Here is a 19783-nt window from a genome sequence, read left to right as displayed (position 1 = left end):
AACAAATCCTCAGTGAAAATTTGGTATTTTTGCTTGAAAAATTCCTTCACACTACTGATCAATTATGAAAATAGCAGCTCATTATTTTTCTATTGATCTTCCTCAGTTGATAAACTAATTGTTTCAGCTCTAGTTTGATTATTTAAGATATGTTGATGGGTGAAAACACACTTATAACTAGTAATATACAAATATACTGTTTTAAAATGGCAATAAAATGGGGAAGACATGTTTCCTTAACCCTCCTGGTGTGCTCGAGTCAAGGAAGGAAGGAAGAAGGAAGGAAAGGAGGAAGGTAGGAGGGAGGGAGGGAAGGAGGGAGGAAGGAAAGGAAGGAAGGAAGGTAGGTAGGAGGGAGGGAGGGAGGGAGGGAGGGAGGGAGGGAATGAGGGAGGAAAGGAGGGAGGAAGGAAAGGAGGGAGGAAGGGAGAAAGGAAAAGAGGAAAGAAGGAAGGTAGGGGAGAGGAAAGAAAGAGAGGAGGAAGGAAGGAAAGGAAGGAAGGAAAGAAGGAAGGGAGGGGAAAAAGAGAGGTTTAAAAGAAAGAGAGAAGGAGGGAGGAAGGACAGATGGAAGGAAGGGAGGAAAGAAGGAGGGGAGGACGGAAAGGAAGGAAGGAAGGTAGAAGGGAGGGAGGGAGGGAGGAAAGGAGGGAGGAAGGAAAGGAGGGAGGAAGGAAGGAGGGGAGGAAAGAAAGAGAGGAGGAAGGAAGGTAGGAGGGAGGGAAGGAGAAAGGAAAAGAGGAAAGAAGGAGGGTAGGGGAGAGGAAAGAAAGAGAGGAGGAAGGAAGGAAAGAAGGAAGGGAGGGGAAAAAGAGGATTAAAAGAAAGAGAGAAGGAGGGACGAAGGACAGATGGAAGGAAGGGAGGAAAGAAGGAGGGGAGGGAGGAAAGGAAGGAAGGAAGGTAGGAGGGAGGGAGGAAAGGAGGGAGGAAGGAAAGGAGGGAGGAAGGAAGGAGGGGAGGAAAGAAAGGAAGGATGGAAGGTAGGAGGGAGGGAGGGAAGGAGAGAGGAAAAGAGGAAAGAAGGAAGGTAGGGGGGAGGAAAGAAAGAGAGGAGGAAAGAAGGCAGGAGGGAAGGAAGGAGGGAGGAAAGAGAGAGGATTAAAAGAAAGAGAGAAGGAGGGAGGAAGGACAGATGAAAGGAAGGGAGGAAAGAAGGAACAGTCAAAACAGACGGGGTCAACTTGACCCTGGAGGACGACAGGAAGGTTAAGTACAATAAAACCTCATCATACCTCTATCAGTTTATCAGTTTAAATAGATACAGTATAACTTCCTGTCCACTAATTAACAGATTAAGATTTTAGAAATCTCATGAACGTACCGGTGACGTTTGCATTTGACCTTCCCACAAACCGCACAGCTGTGGCCCAAAGGAAACAACTCCTGATCCTGCCTCTGTTGGAGAGGGGGGGGGGGGGGGACCCAGAGTGGCACAAAATAAACTATCAGAAGCTACAAACAAAACACTCCTCCACACTGTGAGTCACAATTTAGATAAAAGTCAGCTCTAAAAACATGCAAACAGGCCTCTGATGTCTGACTCACTTTGTTCCTCGGCTTAACGGGGTAAAAGATATTTGGGAGGAGAGACTCGGGTCCCAGAGAGCAGTAGAAAGTGATGACACCCGCCAGGAACGACCAGAAGACCATCAGGATGTGGATATACCTGGAGGGACATCATCATTATTATTATTACAGCTTTAAAACACACAAAATGAACTGTATCATTGCTCAAATTGATCTATAGCGCCTCCTTGTGTTCACTACATGTGTACTACAACTATAACCATGAATAACTAAATTAGAGATATACAGTTATAGCTGTTAGTGTCCCATTAGGAGAGTCATACAGCTCTTTAAAAGATAAAGAGTTCATTATTAAGTGAAAAGGAGATATTAATCACTTTGTCTTTATAATGTGAGTGAAAGATGCTCGCTATAATTTCTTTGTGCCCAAAATAACATCTTTAAATGTCTTATTTTGTTTGTGCGGTGCTCCAAAATCCACAGATATTCAGTTTTCTATCATTTATGACTCATAAAAGCTTCATATCCTCATATTTTAGGTGCAGCAACCAGCATATGTTTGATATTTTACATTTAAAATGACTAAAATAAATATTCAGTTTTCATAATAATCACTTTTAGACAATGTCAACAAAAAAATGAAGGTGTACAGACTTCAAACCAAAGAATTTAAAGCAGCTGTTGTACTGGATTGAATTAGATTTGAACAGATGTACCTAATGAAGCAACCTGAGACTGTACATATAATAATAATATATCAGTCAGATAAACCAGAGCACTACTTTTACTGTATTACTTTAACTACATCACTCATAATACTTATAGGCCCACTTTTACTGCAACACTTTAACTACATGTTGCTGCTAATTCGTCTGTGCTTTTACTTTGAAAATACGCTTATTCACTAATGAAGTGACCTGAGACTGTACATATAATAATAATATATCAGTCAGATAAAGCAGAGCACTACTTTTACTGTAATACTTTAATTACATCACTCATAATACTTATATACTTTAACTACATGTTGCTGCTAATACTAATTATGTGCTTTTACTTTGAAAATACGCTTTGAAAATACGCTTATTCACTAATAAAGTGACCTGAGACTGTACATATAATAATAATAATATATCAGTCAGATAAACCAGAGCACTACTTTTACTGTATTACTTTAACTACATCACTCATAATACTTATAGGCCCACTTTTACTGCAACACTTTAACTACATGTTGCTGCTAATTCGTCTGTGCTTTTACTTTGAAAATACGCTTATTCACTAATGAAGTGACCTGAGACTGTACATATAATAATAATATATCAGTCAGATAAAGCAGAGCACTACTTTTACTGTAATACTTTAATTACATCACTCATAATACTTATATACTTTAACTACATGTTGCTGCTAATACTAATTATGTGCTTTTACTTTGAAAATACGCTTTGAAAATACGCTTATTCACTAATAAAGTGACCTGAGACTGTACATATAATAATAATAATATATCAGTCAGATAAACCAGAGCACTACTTTTACTGTAATACTTTAACTACATCACTCATAATACTTTAACTACATGTTGCTGCTAATACGTCTGTGCTTTTACTTTGAAAATACGCCTATTCATACAGGACTTTTACTTGTTATAATAATGCAGTATATATTATCTTACATTACTATATTATATTGGTACTTTTACTTTTTTACAGTGGGTGTAAACACTTGTTGCAGCACTCAGGTGACACAGATAAACAGCTCTGCTCTGATAGACACGTCCAGACTATCACATGACCCACAACAAGATAATCACTCAGTCAGTCACAGTCACAGTTACACTACACTTTATTTATTTATTATTATTAGTATGTTGTTGTTTACCTGTTGAGCAGCACAGTCATGCAGAGCATAGACAGCAGCAGAAAGCAGAAGACTGGATATTGTCGTCCAGTTTCCTGCAGGACATCCACCTTCAGTCCCTTCTTCAAACTCTCCAAAAACCCTGCCATCTTCCTCTTCCTCCTCCTCTTCCTCCTGTTGACAGCGACTTCACAACCAAAAAAGCAACAAGTTATATAAACACATGCACCCTTTTCAGCTTAGTTTTAACCCTTTAAACACTAGATAAATACCAAAGTTTAACCCTTTAGAAATGAAAAGTTGCAGCTGAGCTAACAAGCCGAGCTAGTTGGGTTTTTTTTTTTTTACTTACAGCAACAACACTTTCAAACCACTGCTTCATATATTTAAAGGTGTTTTATCCATAAGTAGAGTCTTCATCTGAGAGCCAGACATGTCCCAAATAATATCCGCGTTACTTTGTTTCCATTTCCAAAGTTGTTACTTCATGTTTTCCCGTTTTTAAAATGATACTTCCCTGACAGATGGGGTGTTTCTTTTTTATAATCCGAGCCGCGGGTTGCCAGATCTGCTAAAGAAGTAATACGCGCAAGAAGTATTTTATATTCTTATTTAAACCTAAACAACTAAACTAATAGGGCTATATGGTACACAATAATATATTAATCAAATTAAGTATGACATTGAAGGATGAATGGACTCTCATTTAGCAGTAATTGCACATTTCTTTAATAAAAATGCCACAAAACAAGTCTTTTTTTCTTATTTAAAGCTTACCAACTAAACTAATAGGGCTATATGGTAAATGATTAAACGTTAATCAAATAAAGTGTGAAACTAAAGGATGAGTGGACTCTCATTTAGGAGTAATTGCACATTTGTTTAATATAATATTTAATAAAAGTGCCACAAAATAAGTTTCTTGTCTTATTTAAAGCTAAGTAACTGAACCAAATAAGGTTATATGGTACACAATAATATATTAATCAAATTAAGTATGAAATTGAAGGATGAATGGACTCTCATTTAGAAGTAATTGCACATTTGTTTAATAAAAATGCCATAAAACAAGTATTTATATTCTTATTCAAAACTAATAAAGATTAATGGTAAACAATAATATATTAATCAAATTAAGTATGAAAGGGAAGAATGAATGGACTCTCATTTAGGGGTACAACTAACAATCAGTATCAATTAATCTGTCGATCATTTTATCCATCAAATAAAGACAAAGAAAAGCAGCAAAGCAGCTCAGATGAAAGCAGAAGATGGTTGATTTTTTTTCTTATCAAAATAGTAATTTTTTTTATAAAGCAACTAGTTTATCAATGAATCTACTAACCATTTAAGTCAGGGGTATCAAACTCATCTTAGTTCAAGTGCCACATAAAGCCCAAGTTGGCTGGACCAGTAAAACCATTGCATAATAACATATATAAGATATGCATAAAAAAATCGAGTTTTTATGATTTTACCTCTCTCTCTCTCTCTCTGTCTTTGAGTATTATGTTTATTCTATATTTTTTCTGGTATTTCAGGTTTTCTTTTTCTGCAATGCACAAATAAACTTACCAAAAAAGCGGATTAAACAGCGGACATGGCAACCCTGAATCCAAATTACGTCACTTCCGCCGGGACTATCCGCCTTTTTTTAACATATTTTTCAGCGCCACTGATTTGAATTGAGCCCAAATGTAAAATATCAGTTAGTCTGTTTACTCTTTAAAATATACAAGTTTAATGTTTTATTTTATTTACTTTAACTACATTACCCATAATACTGCAGTACTTTTATTTAGTAACATTTTTCATACAGGACTTTTACTTGTATCAGAGTATTTTTTAACTGCTGTATTTGTACTTTTACTGAAGGATCACTATTTGACACATCTGACAAATTCCTTGATAAGTCAAAATATGATTCATTAGAATAATCAATGATGAAATTCAATGTTAGTTACGAACCTAGATATATTATCATTAAAACAACATTTTGTTTAGGCTACTTTATTTTACACTCTTATCATCATTGTAGTTTTATCTTATAATTTTTGTTTATTTCTTTAGTCTTTTAATCTTTCTTAACATAGCTTCAGTCCAGCTTTTATTAAACTTTTATTTTGTCTTTTTAATCTTATTCTAACATGTTTGTTTTTTATTGTAATTTTTAAATCAACCTTTTATTTTACTTATTTTTATCAATTTTATTATTTTTTAAACTTATTTTATTTAAAATGTTAAGCATTTTTGTTTTCTTTTGCATGCTTTGGTCTCCAGTTTTGTCTTTTAAATGTTTTATTATATGTATATATTTTTAAATCTTATTATCAGCTTGTCAATCATGCAACAGTGAAGCTCTTTGAACTTCACTAGTCTGTATGAAAAGTGATATATAAATTAAGGTTTGATTGGTCATTTTACTATTTTGGGCTTATTTGACACTGGGTATCTTTCAGTTAGAGAAAATTATTTTAATTATCATATAAAATATATATAAAATATTAGAAAAGTGCTCTTGTAAACACTGCCTTTGTCCATCTGTACTGTGCCACATTAAATCCATGACCTAAAATTATGAATATTTAGAAGAAATGACACTGATGACAAAATCAACACACACACAGCAACGTTCAAAGTCAATAACTTTATTAGAAAAATAGGTTTAACTCACCTCACTGTACAGTATAAAACAATTCATTTGCAAGAATGCAAACACACTTGTTAGCAAAACAAAACAAAAACTAAACAAAAGAAACAAATAAAACATTCTTGACCCCTGAAATTGGAGATCCAACAGAGTCAATAATAAAAAAGGGGGGAGAAAAATAAAATAAAAAATAATAATAATAATATAATAATAATAATATAATAATAATAAATGATCTGGCTCTTTTTCACAAAGTGGGTAAAAAGAGAAAGAACAAGAACAAGAAAAGCTAAACATGAGTCTGATTCAAGACAGTTGTTTTATGGGTTGCAAATGTTACATAAAAAAAAAGAAAAGAAAAGAAATTAAAAAAAAAAAAAAAAAGGCAAAGACTTCAACACACTAGTGATGTTTCTATAATGTCAGGAGAAATCCAGCCTCAGGTACAAGCAGCACCATTTTTTAAAAAAAAACAAAAAGATAGAACACACAAATTCAAAAATTCAAAAGAAAACAAAAACCGGTGATGTTAAAAGCATTCCAAAAGTTACTGTTTGATAAAAGTGATGTAATTTACTTTCTTTCTTTTTTTTTTTTTTTTTTTTTTTTTGGGTGTACCCACTTTTAAATTAATTGGTGTAATTTAATTGCGAGTTCCTAAATTTCCCCAAAATTGCCTTTTTTCAACAGGCTCTAAAAAAAACACACACTTTAATTTTAACCCCATTTATAAAAAAAAAAAAAAAAAAAAGACCAAAACCAACAATTTACTAACAAATATTGTTATTTATTCTTCTTTATAATCTTATTACGCCACATTTTTAACTTTAACTTTTTAAAATATTGAATATTAATAAGAAGTTGAAGCCCTTAAGGTAGTATTGCTGCCAGAATTACTCATTAAAGCACCAATTAAATTAAAGAAAATCCAATAAATGTTTCTGTTACAGCTGTTTTGACAAATTTGTCTTTTTTAAAACACTAAACATATTTATGAGTTATTTTAAATATTTACTTGCTCAGTTGAAATCAATAAATTTGGAGCCGAAAGACATTTAAATTCTGAAAATGTCAAAAAAACAAACATATAGTTGGTTTTGGTCTATTGATGGGATTTATGGATAATAACACAATAAAACAGCAGAATTGTCCTTTAAATTTACTGTTTTTTTGTGTTTTACATATAATATGATGTTTAAAATTTGACTTTTTATTTCCAAAAAACAAACCAAAAATAAGCACAACAGAAAAAAAATCAATCTCAGGTACAGTTGTGGTGATCTTTACTTTTTCTTTTTTTTTTTTTTTTTTTTAAGTTTTCTGAACTTATACACTGTATATCTTTCCAAGTAGGTAAATTATTATACACCCAATAAAAACAAATTCGCCCAAATAAAAAAAAAAAGGGAAAAAAAAAAAAAAGCTTTGTTACTTTCCCCAAAAGTTTAAATGTTTTTTAAGGTGGAATTTCTCCTTTTTAAACATGTTGATTTCCAGTCTAATGTGTGTACACTGATAATGAAAAGACATGAATTTACAACAGTTTTTACTCTATAACAAATGTATCACAACCACATACTGTATATATGGCATGATAATCCATCTACACAATGTCATAATGTGAAAATTTATAACCATGCTTTTTTTTTTTTTTCTTATTACTCTCTTCCAAAATGCAAACTGTTACCATGCCATGTTTTAATTAATTAATTATTATCCTCAACTTTCTAAACAGGAACCTGGAGATGAATTATTTATCTTTACTTTTCTCTTCCAAGATCTGTTTTTTTTTTCTGAGAGTCGACATTTAAAAAAAAAAAAAAAAAAAAAAAATTAGGCAGCGTCACTGGATGTCAGCTGTCATTCTTCGTTATGCACAATTAAAAAAAAAAAAAAAAAAAAAAAGGAGACGTTTGTGCAGAGCAGATAGCCAGCCTGAGTCATCACTTTGAAAAACATCCTTTAGATGGATGGGTACAAATAAAATAAAATAAAAAAAAAAAAAAATTAAGACAAGTTTCCTCATCGTGGAAGACAAAGAATGACTGTGGCTCCTCTGTACTGTAGAGGGCGCCATTTCCAGGCATTTAAAAGATTTCACAAACAAACAAAAAAAAAAACAATTATAAAACAATTCTCCTCGTCTAATGTACAGTCTGTCAACTACATCATCACTCAGTTCATTTCATAAAGACAGCAAAGACTCGTTCAGCCTCGTCTCACGAGGTCCAGCTAACGTCTCTACAGTAGCTGCAGCCTAAGTCAAGTCTCACAACTAAAAAGTCAGCAAGTGCTCTGTGGTTGCCTGTGCATATCTCTGAGGTTTTTTTTTGGGGTGGGGGGGGGGGTGGAGGGGGGGTAAAAGGGGGCATGGGGGAAGAAGGGGGTCGAACCCTGCCTCAGTTTCCTCAAGTATAAAAAAACGGGACAGAGCAGAGCAGGCGAGTCCTCGAAACTGAGGTAGTTAACGAACCCTTTATGGTGGCATCAGTTCCTGGATATGCCCCGACTTTAAAAAAAAAAAAAAGAGAGAGAGAAGAAAAAAAACGTTGGGTATTATTAACTACACCCTCAACGTTATTTATGATAATCAATGATTATCGTCATAAAAAGACGCAGTTTAAAAAAAAAAAAAAAAAAAAGAACTCCAAGTTACACCAAATCACTCCAAACTACTTCTTTTTTTTTTTCTTTTTTTCTTTCTTTCGTCTTTTTTCCTTTTTCTGTTTTAAAAAGTGCAAAGACTTTTTCCAGAAAGATGTCCACCATGAAGTCTCTTTACTCAGCAAGTCTCAAATGGCATGATCTAGGGGTTTGGGGGGGATGAGGGGAGGGGGGGAGGGGGCAAAGGGGGATAGGAGAGGGAGAGGGGGACTTATAATTTAACTTTTTAAAAAGGAAAAAAATTTAAAAAAAATAAAAATAAAAAAAATAAAAAGCAAGCTCAAGTTTTGCTGTTCTGATTATCTTCGAACATGGCAGTTTTTTTTCGGGAGATCTGCTCCTCTCTCAAAAGGCTGGAATACCATTGGACCACTGAGTCAGGTGACCTTACCAATCCATCCACTGGCAGCCTGCGGGGGCGCGAGACGCCGTACGCCGGTCAGTCTTCATAGCGACGACGCGTCAGGACCGGCCTCGACCCCTTTTCCCTGCTAGTCAGGTAACAAAAGGAAGCAATTAGAGAATGGAAAGAGAACAAGGATCGTATTACAATCTAAAATATAAAACACACACACATCTACTAACGTCTCATATCTGTGTATAAAACCTCACGCACGCATTAACCCCAGTCGTGTAAAAACATGAATTTGCATACATTAAAAAACGAGTAAAAGAGAGATAAGACATAACAAAGCATTCTCACAGACTTGCACGCCCTCGGATTGAACATGCAACATGTCAATGCCTTTTAATAAATTAATAAATAAATAAATAAATAAGAGACGACGACAAGCACAGACACAAGAGTCGGCCTGTTTTTTGTTTTTTTTTTGAGGGGCGGATCCTTTAAAAAAATATTTTAAAAAAGTTCAATTTCGAAGGTGCGGCAGGTGTGAAAAAACGTGGCTTAGGCGGGCAGAGGAGGAGGAGGAGGGAGAAGGGAGGGCGGAGGTGTAGGGGTTAAAGCAGCCATATTATCTATTTTTTTAAAAAAGCAAACTGAACATTTAAAAAAAAAAAAAAAAAAAAAAAGAGACACTACAAGCGAGTTCATGCATGGCAGTTATCTCCCACAACAGCACAATATCAAATCCTCTAAATAATAAAAACATGCAAGATTAGTATCCAGGCCTTCAACAGCTAGGTAGATCCTTCTGGGACAAGGAAAAGCTTGACTTTGAAATATTAATAAATCAAATTGTGCTTTTTCTTTTTTTTTTCTCCCCCTCTCCTCCATATCGGTATCAAAAGGGAGTGACTTATAAAAAAAGGAGGGAGGGGGAAGGGGGGGTCAGAGGTTACTCTTGTTCTTTTTGCTGCATCGACAGTGAATTTAGGACACCAATTTGTGAGACATTAATGTTTTTGGACATGAGAGGAACTCATAAGGATGAAGTATGTCACTACACATACATTGCACTTGAAAGATGCCGACTATAGAAAAGTAGGTGATTTGGAATTTGATGGCATGCAAAGGTGACACTGTAGTAGCATGTGGCCAACATTGGCAAACCTTTAAATCCATTTTCTTCCACAAGGAGCCTTAAAATTTGAAGGCAATTTGAAGAGAGAATTTGCCGAAACATGAATTTGCAACACAATTTGAAGTTTTGTACACGTGTGCGTGTATGTTTATTAAAGCAGACAAACAGCAAAGAATACAAGCCAAAATGTAAAGCCAAAAAATAGGACTACGATGGTCCTTTTTTTTCTCTTTTCAATAACAAGACACGCAATTACTTTGTGACAATACAAATTGTATTTTCATTTGTTTTAAATACATGTTTAGGAGACATATGCTTTGTTGCTGTTAGCTACTTAAAACATGGAAACCAGAATCTCTAAAAACATACATAAAGCTATAGCCAAATAGACAGCTCGAGCACATAATTGCATCTAAAAAATTTTCAAACTTTGTTATGGAAAATCTTATGACCATCTTTTCTTTTCTTTTTTTAAAAAAAACAAAAAAAACAAAAGAAAAAATAAAACCAGTTCGCCAGAAACAGGTGGGAGGAGTGTGACTACTGTTTGAGTCCAAGCGGATTATTAAAATATGTACAAAAAGTATATCTTGCCAGATGTCACCAATTTTGGAGGAAAAAAAATGCAGGCAACCGTATGGGATTGAGGGCCAATCAGATCAAGTCTCTAAATAAAAAGACAAAAACAAAAAAACAAACACGTATTTTGTTATCAAAGCCCTACTCGTTTACTTCCACTGTTGCCCAAAAGAATCCTGATAAAATTCCTGGTTGTCAGATTTGTAACCGGAATAGTTACCAGAATGATCACCACCTTGGAGCGGTTGCTGAGCAATGGGTTGAGAGCCCCAGTTCTGATTATTGGTCTGGCGACGCTTGGAATCTGGCTGGTTGTACCCATCAGCTTTGCGCTTTCCTCCTACATTTCCACCGCGGCCACCCCGCGCACCACGTACCCCTCCTCGCCCTCTCGGCTGCACGCCTCCTCTTGCGCCCCGCCCGCCGCGGCCTGGTCCGGGCCCGCCACGCTGGGAGAAGTTGGCCCTGCCCCTGGGTGCCCCGGCGCCGCCACGTCCTCTGGCCGGAGAGGATCCGCCCCGTGCGCCCCTGTTGCCACCCCGCCCTCGGCTCGGAGCCTGGAAGTCATCGTACCCGTAATAGGGGTCGTCGTAGCCGCCACGGTAGTTGTGATAGTCATAGCCGTAGTAATCATAGTAGTCCTCGTAGCCGTAGTAGTCCGGGGGGTAAGAGTAGCCGCCCCGGTTGCCGCCTCTGCCCCGGCCTCTGACAGGAGGAGGCATGTGGGGAGGGGGAGGGTAGTAGTAATAGTCATCATACCTGATGAGAGCGAAAGAAGGCAAGGAATAAGAAGACGGTAGAGAGCCAGATTAGCCTATAATTAAGAAATAATTTGTTTTTTGTTACTATGACGACCTGCTGGAACGTTTCTTACATTTGTGTTTTGGCTGCTTGTCTCTGGGCTTTACGCTCCTTCCTTTTCTGATCTGGTGGCTTGGCGAAAACAATCTCAATGGGCTCTCCCTCCAGCTCTTTGCCATTCATTTCTTCCAAAGCCTGACACAAACACAGCGGCCAGCAACATTCGTTAACACTTCTTCACCTTCATCTTTTTGTCCATCTGTTTTTTTTTTTAAAAGCTGAGACACATTACTACACGATTATTACAATAAAAATGGTTTTGCCAGTAACGTGATATACACACACACACACACCGAGATGCAGTAAACTCCATACCTTTACGGCACCGTCCCTCTCCTCAAAGTGAATAAAAGCGTAGTCTTTGAGTTTCTTCACCCGCTCCAGTTTTCCAAACTCACTAAAACTCTTCTCAAGGATTTCCTCGGTGACGCCCCCCGCAAGATTTCTAACAAATAAAACTTTCACCTGCAAAAAAACATTAGCAAAAAGGTCAAACTCTCCTGTCAGCTTCTCCTCCTACAAACCTCGTAATGAGCCAGAATTGATTTTTTTAGGTCGAAGAGAGGCCAAGTCTCCTGAGGTACCAAATATGTTTCTACTTCAACAGCTTAAACAGCCAATTACATGTTTCACATTTGTGTAATTACCACCATTTACCAATATAATAGCAACTTATATACAAGTATATATATTAACCTGACATATATAATAATCTTTTTCAATTAGGTTATTTAAGCATCATTTCAGTAACTGTTAATCTTACACATAGTGACACTTTAAGGGTGAGGAGAGGCCCGTTCCCTAGAGGTACAATACTACTAAAAACAGCCAATTACATGTTTGATATTTAAAGATTTTGGCACCATAAATTAATAACTTATAAAAAGGCAATTAGGGCTACACAGGTTATTTAAGCATAATTTCAATAACTGTTAATCTTACAAACACTGACACTTAAATGTTTTCTGCCACACTTACAATTAAAAAAATGCATTCAATTTTAAGTGCAGATAAGACATTTGCAAAAAATCCAAATAAAAAATGACCACATCCTTCATTTTTTCCATAATTATATCATTAACTCTCCCTGAAAATGATCTATTATCTATCTATTATCTCCATCACATAAATCTCAGATTCTTACCTTGGCCATGACCTCTGGGTCGGGGTCCTCGATGGGATCGGCCCACTCTACTGTCACCACGTTACCCCAAACCTTCACCTTGCCGCTCATTAGCCGGCGGCGAGCCTGAGCAGCTGTTTTATGGTCTTCATACTCCAGGAAACAAAAGCCTCGGTTCTTCTTCTTATCGTCTGGTTGGTGGTAAAGTATGACGTCACTGAGACCCTCTGTGGGCAGACGGACGAAAAGAGTTTATAATAATATCAAGAAATCACCTTTAACCCTCCTGTTGTCCTCCAGTCAAGGAAGGAAGGGAGGAAGGAAAGGAGTAAGAAAGGACAGAAGGAAGGAAAGGAGGAAAGGAAGGAAGGTAGGAGGGTGGGAGGAAGGGAAGGAAGGAAGGACAGAAGGAAGGACGGAAGGAAGGAAGGAAAGGAGTAAGAAAGGACAGAAGGAAGGAAAGGAAGGAAGGTAGGAAGGTAGGAGGGAGGGAAGAAGGGAAGGAAAGAAGGACAGAAGGAAGGAAGGAAGGAAGGAAGGAAAGGAGTAAAGCAGGAAAGGAAGGAAGGAAGGTAGGAGGGAGGGAAGAAGGGAAGGACAGAAGGAAGGAAGAAAGAAAGAAAGGAAGGAAGGACAGAAGGAAGGAAAGGAGGGAGGAAGGAAGGAGGGAAGGAAGAAAAGGAGGGAGGAAAGAAAGAAGGACAAAGGAAAGGAGGACGGAGGAAAGACGGAAGGAAGGAAGGTAGGAGGGAGAGAGGAAGGGAAGGAAGGAAGGACAGAAGGAAGGAAGGGAGGAAAGAGGAAACAGTCAAAACAGACGGGGTCAATTTGACCCTGGAGGACAACACAAAGGTTAAATGCTTGAGATTAGAATCAGAGCTCAACTTAATGTCCCAACTACAGCAGCCATGCATTACAGATTACAGCTATATGAAGACTAATATAAAGATATAAAGATTTATATATAAATGATATAAGATGATTTTTACCTGTGACTTTAGCAAACTCTTCAACAATCTGCTCCTTTGTTTTACTCTTGGGGATGGAGCCAACGAAAAGCCTGTTGTTGGCAACAGATATACAAACCCCGATGTGCTTGCCCGGGCGAATCTCATGATTATTACACTGTAGAAATAATAATAATCATAATTTTAAAAAAAGCACATAAAAAAAAGGTATGCCACTACACATACAGGAATTTTTTTTTTTAATTACTTGCTGGTAATTTTACTTTAGCTGCTCCTTTTTTTTTCTACTTCCTTGTCAGTGGAGCAAATGGCGAACCTTTGCACACAAGTTATTTGGCTGCTGAACAGAAACTATTCTCCTGACTCGATACCAACTTCCTCAGAAAGAGAGAAGACTGCTCGGTAACAAGATGCATTCCTGATATATATATAAAAAAGACAAGAAAAAGCAACGTACCAGTTTTACAGCCTCCTGGGCCGCCTCTTTAGTGCAGAACGTGACGAAGGCGTACCCCCTGTTCAGGCCGCTCAGAGGGTCCATCATTAGCCTGAGGTCCCAGATAGGACCCGCCTTCTCAAAGAGAGGAACCAGCTCATCTTCAAACAGGTCACGGGGAATCTTCCCGACAAATATCTGAAGACAAAAAAATGAAGAACGTTTACAGATATGCATGAACCGTTTCTACACTCGATTATGAAAAGCTGGGCTAGAAATCAGAGAAATTTGGGAATCATTTTATAAAAACATTCGTAATAATTTCATCTAAATCTTAAAACATTTAACATCTACTGAAGCAAAATCAATCTTTCTTTCTTTCAGAAGCTGTTAGCACCAGCTTATAAAGTCCACAGATTTATAGTCAAACATTTTTCACAAGCCTATTAAAAAGTTCAACCTTCACAGCCTCGATTTATAATGCAAAATATTTCTTGATTATATCCCAGTTGGTCGTTTGCCAAGATTGCGCAATACATGGAAATACTATTGAGTACGAGGACAAAAAGTAAATCTGACTAACATTTATTATCAATTTTTCTTCTTCTTCTAAAAAGGATCAATAAGACTGCACTAGCTTCGTTTCCTTCTCTGACTGACAGCTTGTTGTGTTGCGTTCAGGGTCAAATCAAAGTGTACCTCTGTTCCAACGGTGGGTTGGGCTCCAGAGTACACTGACTCAGGTGGGGGGCCGCCATACTTTCGCTGGCCCGTTGTAACGTCGAGTGTGTATTCGGTTCTGTCCAGGAGTTCTTTGATTTTGGCCTCGTCTGGTCCTTTAGTGGAATCTGAAACTTTAGTCCCTTGTTTCTCCCTCTGCCGGTAAGTCTTCATAACGCCACAGAGAAAGGCACTTTTGTTCTGGAAGAGAGAAAAAAAAGAAACGTGTTATAAACTAATAATAATATATTCACCTATTCTATATCGGGAGGATTAAAAACAACACAGCACAAATAAAAAAAACTCATCTGCAGTGACAGTAAAGCAATACTAGACCTCTTTGTCTTTCAACATTATTAAAGCTACATCGGAAAAACTTACTTGCACGTGCGACAGATCGCTCTCTTTGAACTGGACCAGCACTTGCAGGGCTCCCTCCTCATTGAATTCTTTCAAAGCTTCAATAGCCCTTTCGTCTAGGTCGCTATGTGCTACCAGGCCTGATGAAACACAAGGGAAACTAATGTCAATGTGGTGTTTAAAATATAAACTAATAAAATAATAATCATAAAAGGTCAATATTATGTTTAAAATATAACTTAAAAAAAGGATAAATAAAATTTAAAAAAAGACAGACAGTCTTCTGACTCGACTCTGTGACACAGACATGCGACTCATGCAGCAGCAGCAGCTATTAAAGCAGTTCAAAAAGCAGAGGCTTAATAATAATTGATTTTCACCGGAAGAAGCCGAGCAAGATGACAGCTGAGGGCAACAAAGCCCCCTGCGCTTACGTCCAAGTTTCATTGTTATGCATGCTATTGTTTTACAGCCCCATACTGCGCCTAGTTTCTTTCGGTGCAATCCACCTCCTCAAGACATGCAAGTAGAAATCAATCGGCACCGATGGCGATGACACAGAAGATCAAAAAGCTCTCTCAAATATTTTAAAGATGCTGCACAACAACATTTCCAGTCCAGACATCATCCAGACCATTTAAAAACCCATTTTCACCCCCTCCACTGATATATTTCAAACAAATATCATTTCAAACAAACAAGCACACACTGAATAACAACATCCACTGTGACTCCTTCTGAAAACAGTGCACATTCACCTGCTGCAGCCCCAGACAGCTGCTCTATTGTTTCTGCTTTAAGCCACAGAAACCAGCTGGCTTCAATCTACCTTCCTTCAGCCTTTTTTTTTTTTCTTTTATGGATACAGCCATTCTTTCACCCCATTCAATCCAGCTTATACACTTAAAACAGCATGACAGTATATTTAGTCACAGACCTGCAGAAACTATTTAAAGTGCAATATGCAATAAGGGTGATCTCTGTTAAGGGGGGGGGGGGGGGTCGGGGGTTGAAATATTAAGTCATGGTAGAGCTCATGATAATAAAACAAGATGCATGCCAAACAAGCCCCCACTTATTCTCTCCATCATGCAGCTGCTCAAATATTAGCTTAATAACTTAAAACTACATACTAATCTACAGGTATTAACCCAATCACATGATAAACAAACATACACAGTGTGAACTCTATGCATGTTTCATTCCTTATAGCACAATTATACCCATTAGCATTATTTCCAGTAGTCTGTTTATTGTAATCTTGATCATACGCTCAATAAAATGGCAGAAAGTGGTAAATAAAGCACATTTTTCCTTCTTGAAATAGCTTCTTTTGCTTCGCTAATAGTCCAAATAAGAAATACTTTCATATCACATAGTAACAACAATAACAAACAGCCAATCCTCACAATCAAGAAGCCAGAAAAGGGGGACGGGTTTTGCATTTCAGTTTTAAAAAATGAAGCGACAATGATTAATCAGGTACCAAAACCGCTGCTATTGATCTCTGTCAATGGCCTGCTTGATTGATTATGTTATGGTTTCATATCTAATCAATGCAGAAGGAAACAAAAGATAAGACTAGTGTAGTATTCATTTACATAGAAGACAATCTGAATAAATGAGGATTGAAAGTATACTGGTGCAAAAGAAGATAGACAAGTGTTTCCATGACTTAGAGCCCCCTTTTCTCAAAGCTATATTAAAAAAACAAAAAACAGCAAATACAGTGAGTCTGTGCTTACCTGCTACGTAAAGTTCATCCAGCTTCTCGGCCACTTTCTGTGGTAAACCAGCCTCCAGTAGAGCCTCGAAGTGCTCCGAGTGGGTCACAGCTGCGGTCGTGTCCATCGGTTCCTCCGTCCCGTTCCCATTTACATGATCTGTGGCCATGTCTCCAGACATCTGTACACACACACACACAGAGACATATGTGAGATATGAGAGAGAAACATTAAAGCAACAGCGCCTGTGCAGTTTACTAAGATACACCTACTAAGGGACAATAAAAAAAAGGGGTGCATGGGGTTTGGCGCCATCGTTTAAGACTGGATCACTGTGTTTAGAGACTAAAGCAGAATGAATGCTACACACACACACTCTCTCTCTCACTCTCTCTCATGTATACATATATAAGATATTTATATATATTTAAGCAACAGGGCCGATGCAGTTTACTAAGAGACACTTAGTGCATGGGGTTTGGCATCACCATTCAAAACTGGATCACTGTGTTTAGAGACTAATGCAGAATTAATGCTGCACACACACACACACACACACACACACACAGATACACACATATGAGAGAGGTGAATATTAAAACAACAACACTTGTGCAGCTTACTCAGATACACCTACTAAAGGACAACAAATGATAAACTAAGGGAGTGCATGGGGTTTGGCGCCATCATTTAAGACTGGATCCGTGTTTAGAGACTAATGCAGAATGACTGCTGCACAAACACACACACACACACACACATATGAGAGAGAAATATTAAAGCAGCAGCATTGATGCAGCTTACTAAGAGACACTAGGACAACACTTTTGTTTTTAAAAAGGAGTACATGGGGTTTGGCGCCATCATTCAAGACTGGATTCCTGTGTTTAGAGACTAATGCAGAATGAATGCTGCACACACACACACACACACACACATACACATACACATAAGATGAAACACATGAATGGCTAAGACAGTAGCAGCAAACACACTCTGGTAAAATAACTATAATAATACACGTTAAAGCAGCTGCTACATTAAAATAGAATAAATAAATAAAACAGTGCAGGTGTGTGAAGCTCGCGGGTCTCCACCACGCCTCTGATAGCTCGTGGGGTAGCTCGCGTCTCCAGCTCGTGCAGACAAGGCCATGGTGCATATAGCGCGCGGGGAGGGAGCAAAAGCAGATGCAAAAAAATAACATAAACATAATAAATCAAATCGGGTTAATGCATGTTTCTAATCTGGAGCATGTTCTGCACGTTTAACCCGGTAATCAATCAATGTGGGGCCTGTTTTTCCAAAATGCCGGGTCGCCATGGAGCTGCTGCTGCTGCTGTCCAACATTGTTACACATCGAGCATTAAAACTCAGCTAAAACACACCACATTTCACTAACATGTCGGTCCCCTCGGTGCGTACATACCATGCGAATCTAAACTCGGCTGCACGATGCTGCTCCGCCGTGTTGAAGGTGCTTCAGATAAAAATGTAAAATATTCTCGCCGGTGGCTTCAGGTTGTGTTTCTTTACTACCCGGTGAAACAAAATGGCGCCGACGTAACGCGGGGTTTCTTACGCTTCCTCCCACGGGCTGCTCAGCTTTCATACATCCGGTTACCCCCGAGGGGGAGGGGGGTTCCCAACATAAGGGTCGGGACCTCTACAAGGGGCCGCAAGAGATGATTGTGAATTGGAAGAATAGGAGATATTAGACCCTTTTTATCTGGATAATCTTCTTTTTTTTATCGAGATTTTATTGATAATTACTTGTAACTCTATTTCTGCTTTTATTGTAGAAGTAGCCTATTGAATACCCCTTGAGATGTAGGCTACCATCTCCTTTTCGAAGGGGGGTCCTGAACAAAATACTACACAGCAAAAAACATTAGAAAAGAAAATGACAAACAAATAAATAATACTGTCATAAAGTCAAACAGAATACATTGAAACAAAAAAGAAAATATGATCTCAGCAACCCCTAAAAATAAATAAATAATGATTGTATTTTTTATATGGCTTTGTTATTTTGTGAGCCTGTCTGTCGTAGATGGGACAAACAATTATGCTACAGCTTCAAATGGTTTTATTTTAACAGGTCTAATGTACTTTAGATAGTTCTGTCATTAATATATAATATTTCCCTCAGAGTTCATTAACTATCTTAGAGTCTTCTCTGTAGAAATCTGTGGTTGTTTATTCTGAACCATTATTATTATTATACATTATAGATCACTCTACTTTTAGCAGGGGGTTTGAACACTTGCAGGTAGGCCCCCCTAAAGGTCTGATCCTAGGATCTCCCCTGAGATATACATTAAAAAAACACACACATTTTAGATGCAGAAAGTGTGATTGTGTTTATAAAAATATTTTTTTGGCTTTAATTCACATGGACTGGTTTATTTTGCCACCTCAAGCCTCTAAATGTTTTTTTTTTATTATTTTATTTTAAGTCCTCTTTCTATTAGGGATGCAACCAGGGGCAATTCTGGGCTCAGACCTTTCGGGGGGGCTTCAGCTCCTAATGAGAATTTGACATACAATGTTCTGCAAGTGTTTAAAAATATATATAATGACTATTCATTTATTTTTAGGTCTAAAATCGCCTCTGAATGCACTGATATATCAGCCAAATCTTGATATCAGCCGATATTCCCCTTAAGATAAATAAATAAGATACAATTCGATGATGTCAGTGGCCGATGTTCTGGTTATTTATGAGTCATAGCTATGGAAGTATAGAAACATTTTCTTATTATGTAGGTAATTGTTTTGCAGGCTAGAGGGATTTTGAAGCATTTTTTTTTAAAGAAAA

The 19783-nt window shown here is 37.4% G+C and overlaps 2 protein-coding genes across 2 annotated transcripts in view; both read right to left on the bottom strand.

Moving 5' to 3' along the window:
• Nucleotides 1–3934, bottom strand: part of snx14 (sorting nexin 14) — a 37186-nt gene extending 33252 nt beyond the window's left edge. Inside the window, 4 exon segments of the mRNA XM_053336919.1 lie at nucleotides 1325–1398; nucleotides 1549–1669; nucleotides 3415–3580; nucleotides 3746–3934. Of these exon segments, the coding sequence (XP_053192894.1) occupies nucleotides 1325–1398; nucleotides 1549–1669; nucleotides 3415–3542 (323 nt within the window). The 5' untranslated portion in view covers nucleotides 3543–3580; nucleotides 3746–3934.
• A 6265-nt stretch (nucleotides 3935–10199) lies between these two features.
• Nucleotides 10200–18504, bottom strand: syncrip (synaptotagmin binding, cytoplasmic RNA interacting protein). The gene is made up of 10 exons (XM_053336988.1): nucleotides 18392–18504; nucleotides 16984–17143; nucleotides 15260–15378; nucleotides 14858–15079; nucleotides 14180–14356; nucleotides 13744–13879; nucleotides 12776–12981; nucleotides 11947–12096; nucleotides 11645–11766; nucleotides 10200–11529 (listed from the first exon to the last, which is right to left on the bottom strand). Exons 1-10 carry the CDS (start codon nucleotides 18392–18394, stop codon nucleotides 10920–10922), a joined length of 1905 nt encoding a protein of 634 aa, XP_053192963.1. The 5' UTR covers nucleotides 18395–18504; the 3' UTR covers nucleotides 10200–10919.
• Between the last annotated feature and the right edge of the window lie 1279 nt (nucleotides 18505–19783).

This window comes from Scomber japonicus, chromosome 17 (assembly GCF_027409825.1).
Source record: "Scomber japonicus isolate fScoJap1 chromosome 17, fScoJap1.pri, whole genome shotgun sequence".
Taxonomy (NCBI): Eukaryota; Metazoa; Chordata; class Actinopteri; order Scombriformes; family Scombridae; genus Scomber; species Scomber japonicus.
The sequence above is the reverse complement of the archived record's forward strand: the minus strand, read 5'-3'. Positions and strand labels throughout refer to the sequence as shown.

What these genes read in the sequence shown, in the direction of transcription:
- syncrip (XM_053336988.1), bottom strand. An exon ending in AGAGTTTGCTAAAGTCACAG is followed by an intron (nt 12,982 to 13,743) that starts GTAAAAATCATC and finishes GTCTGCCCACAG; the next exon opens with AGGGTCTCAGTGACGTCATA. An exon ending in CAAGCAGCCAAAACACAAAT is followed by an intron (nt 11,530 to 11,644) that starts GTAAGAAACGTT and finishes CGCTCTCATCAG; the next exon opens with GTATGATGACTATTACTACT.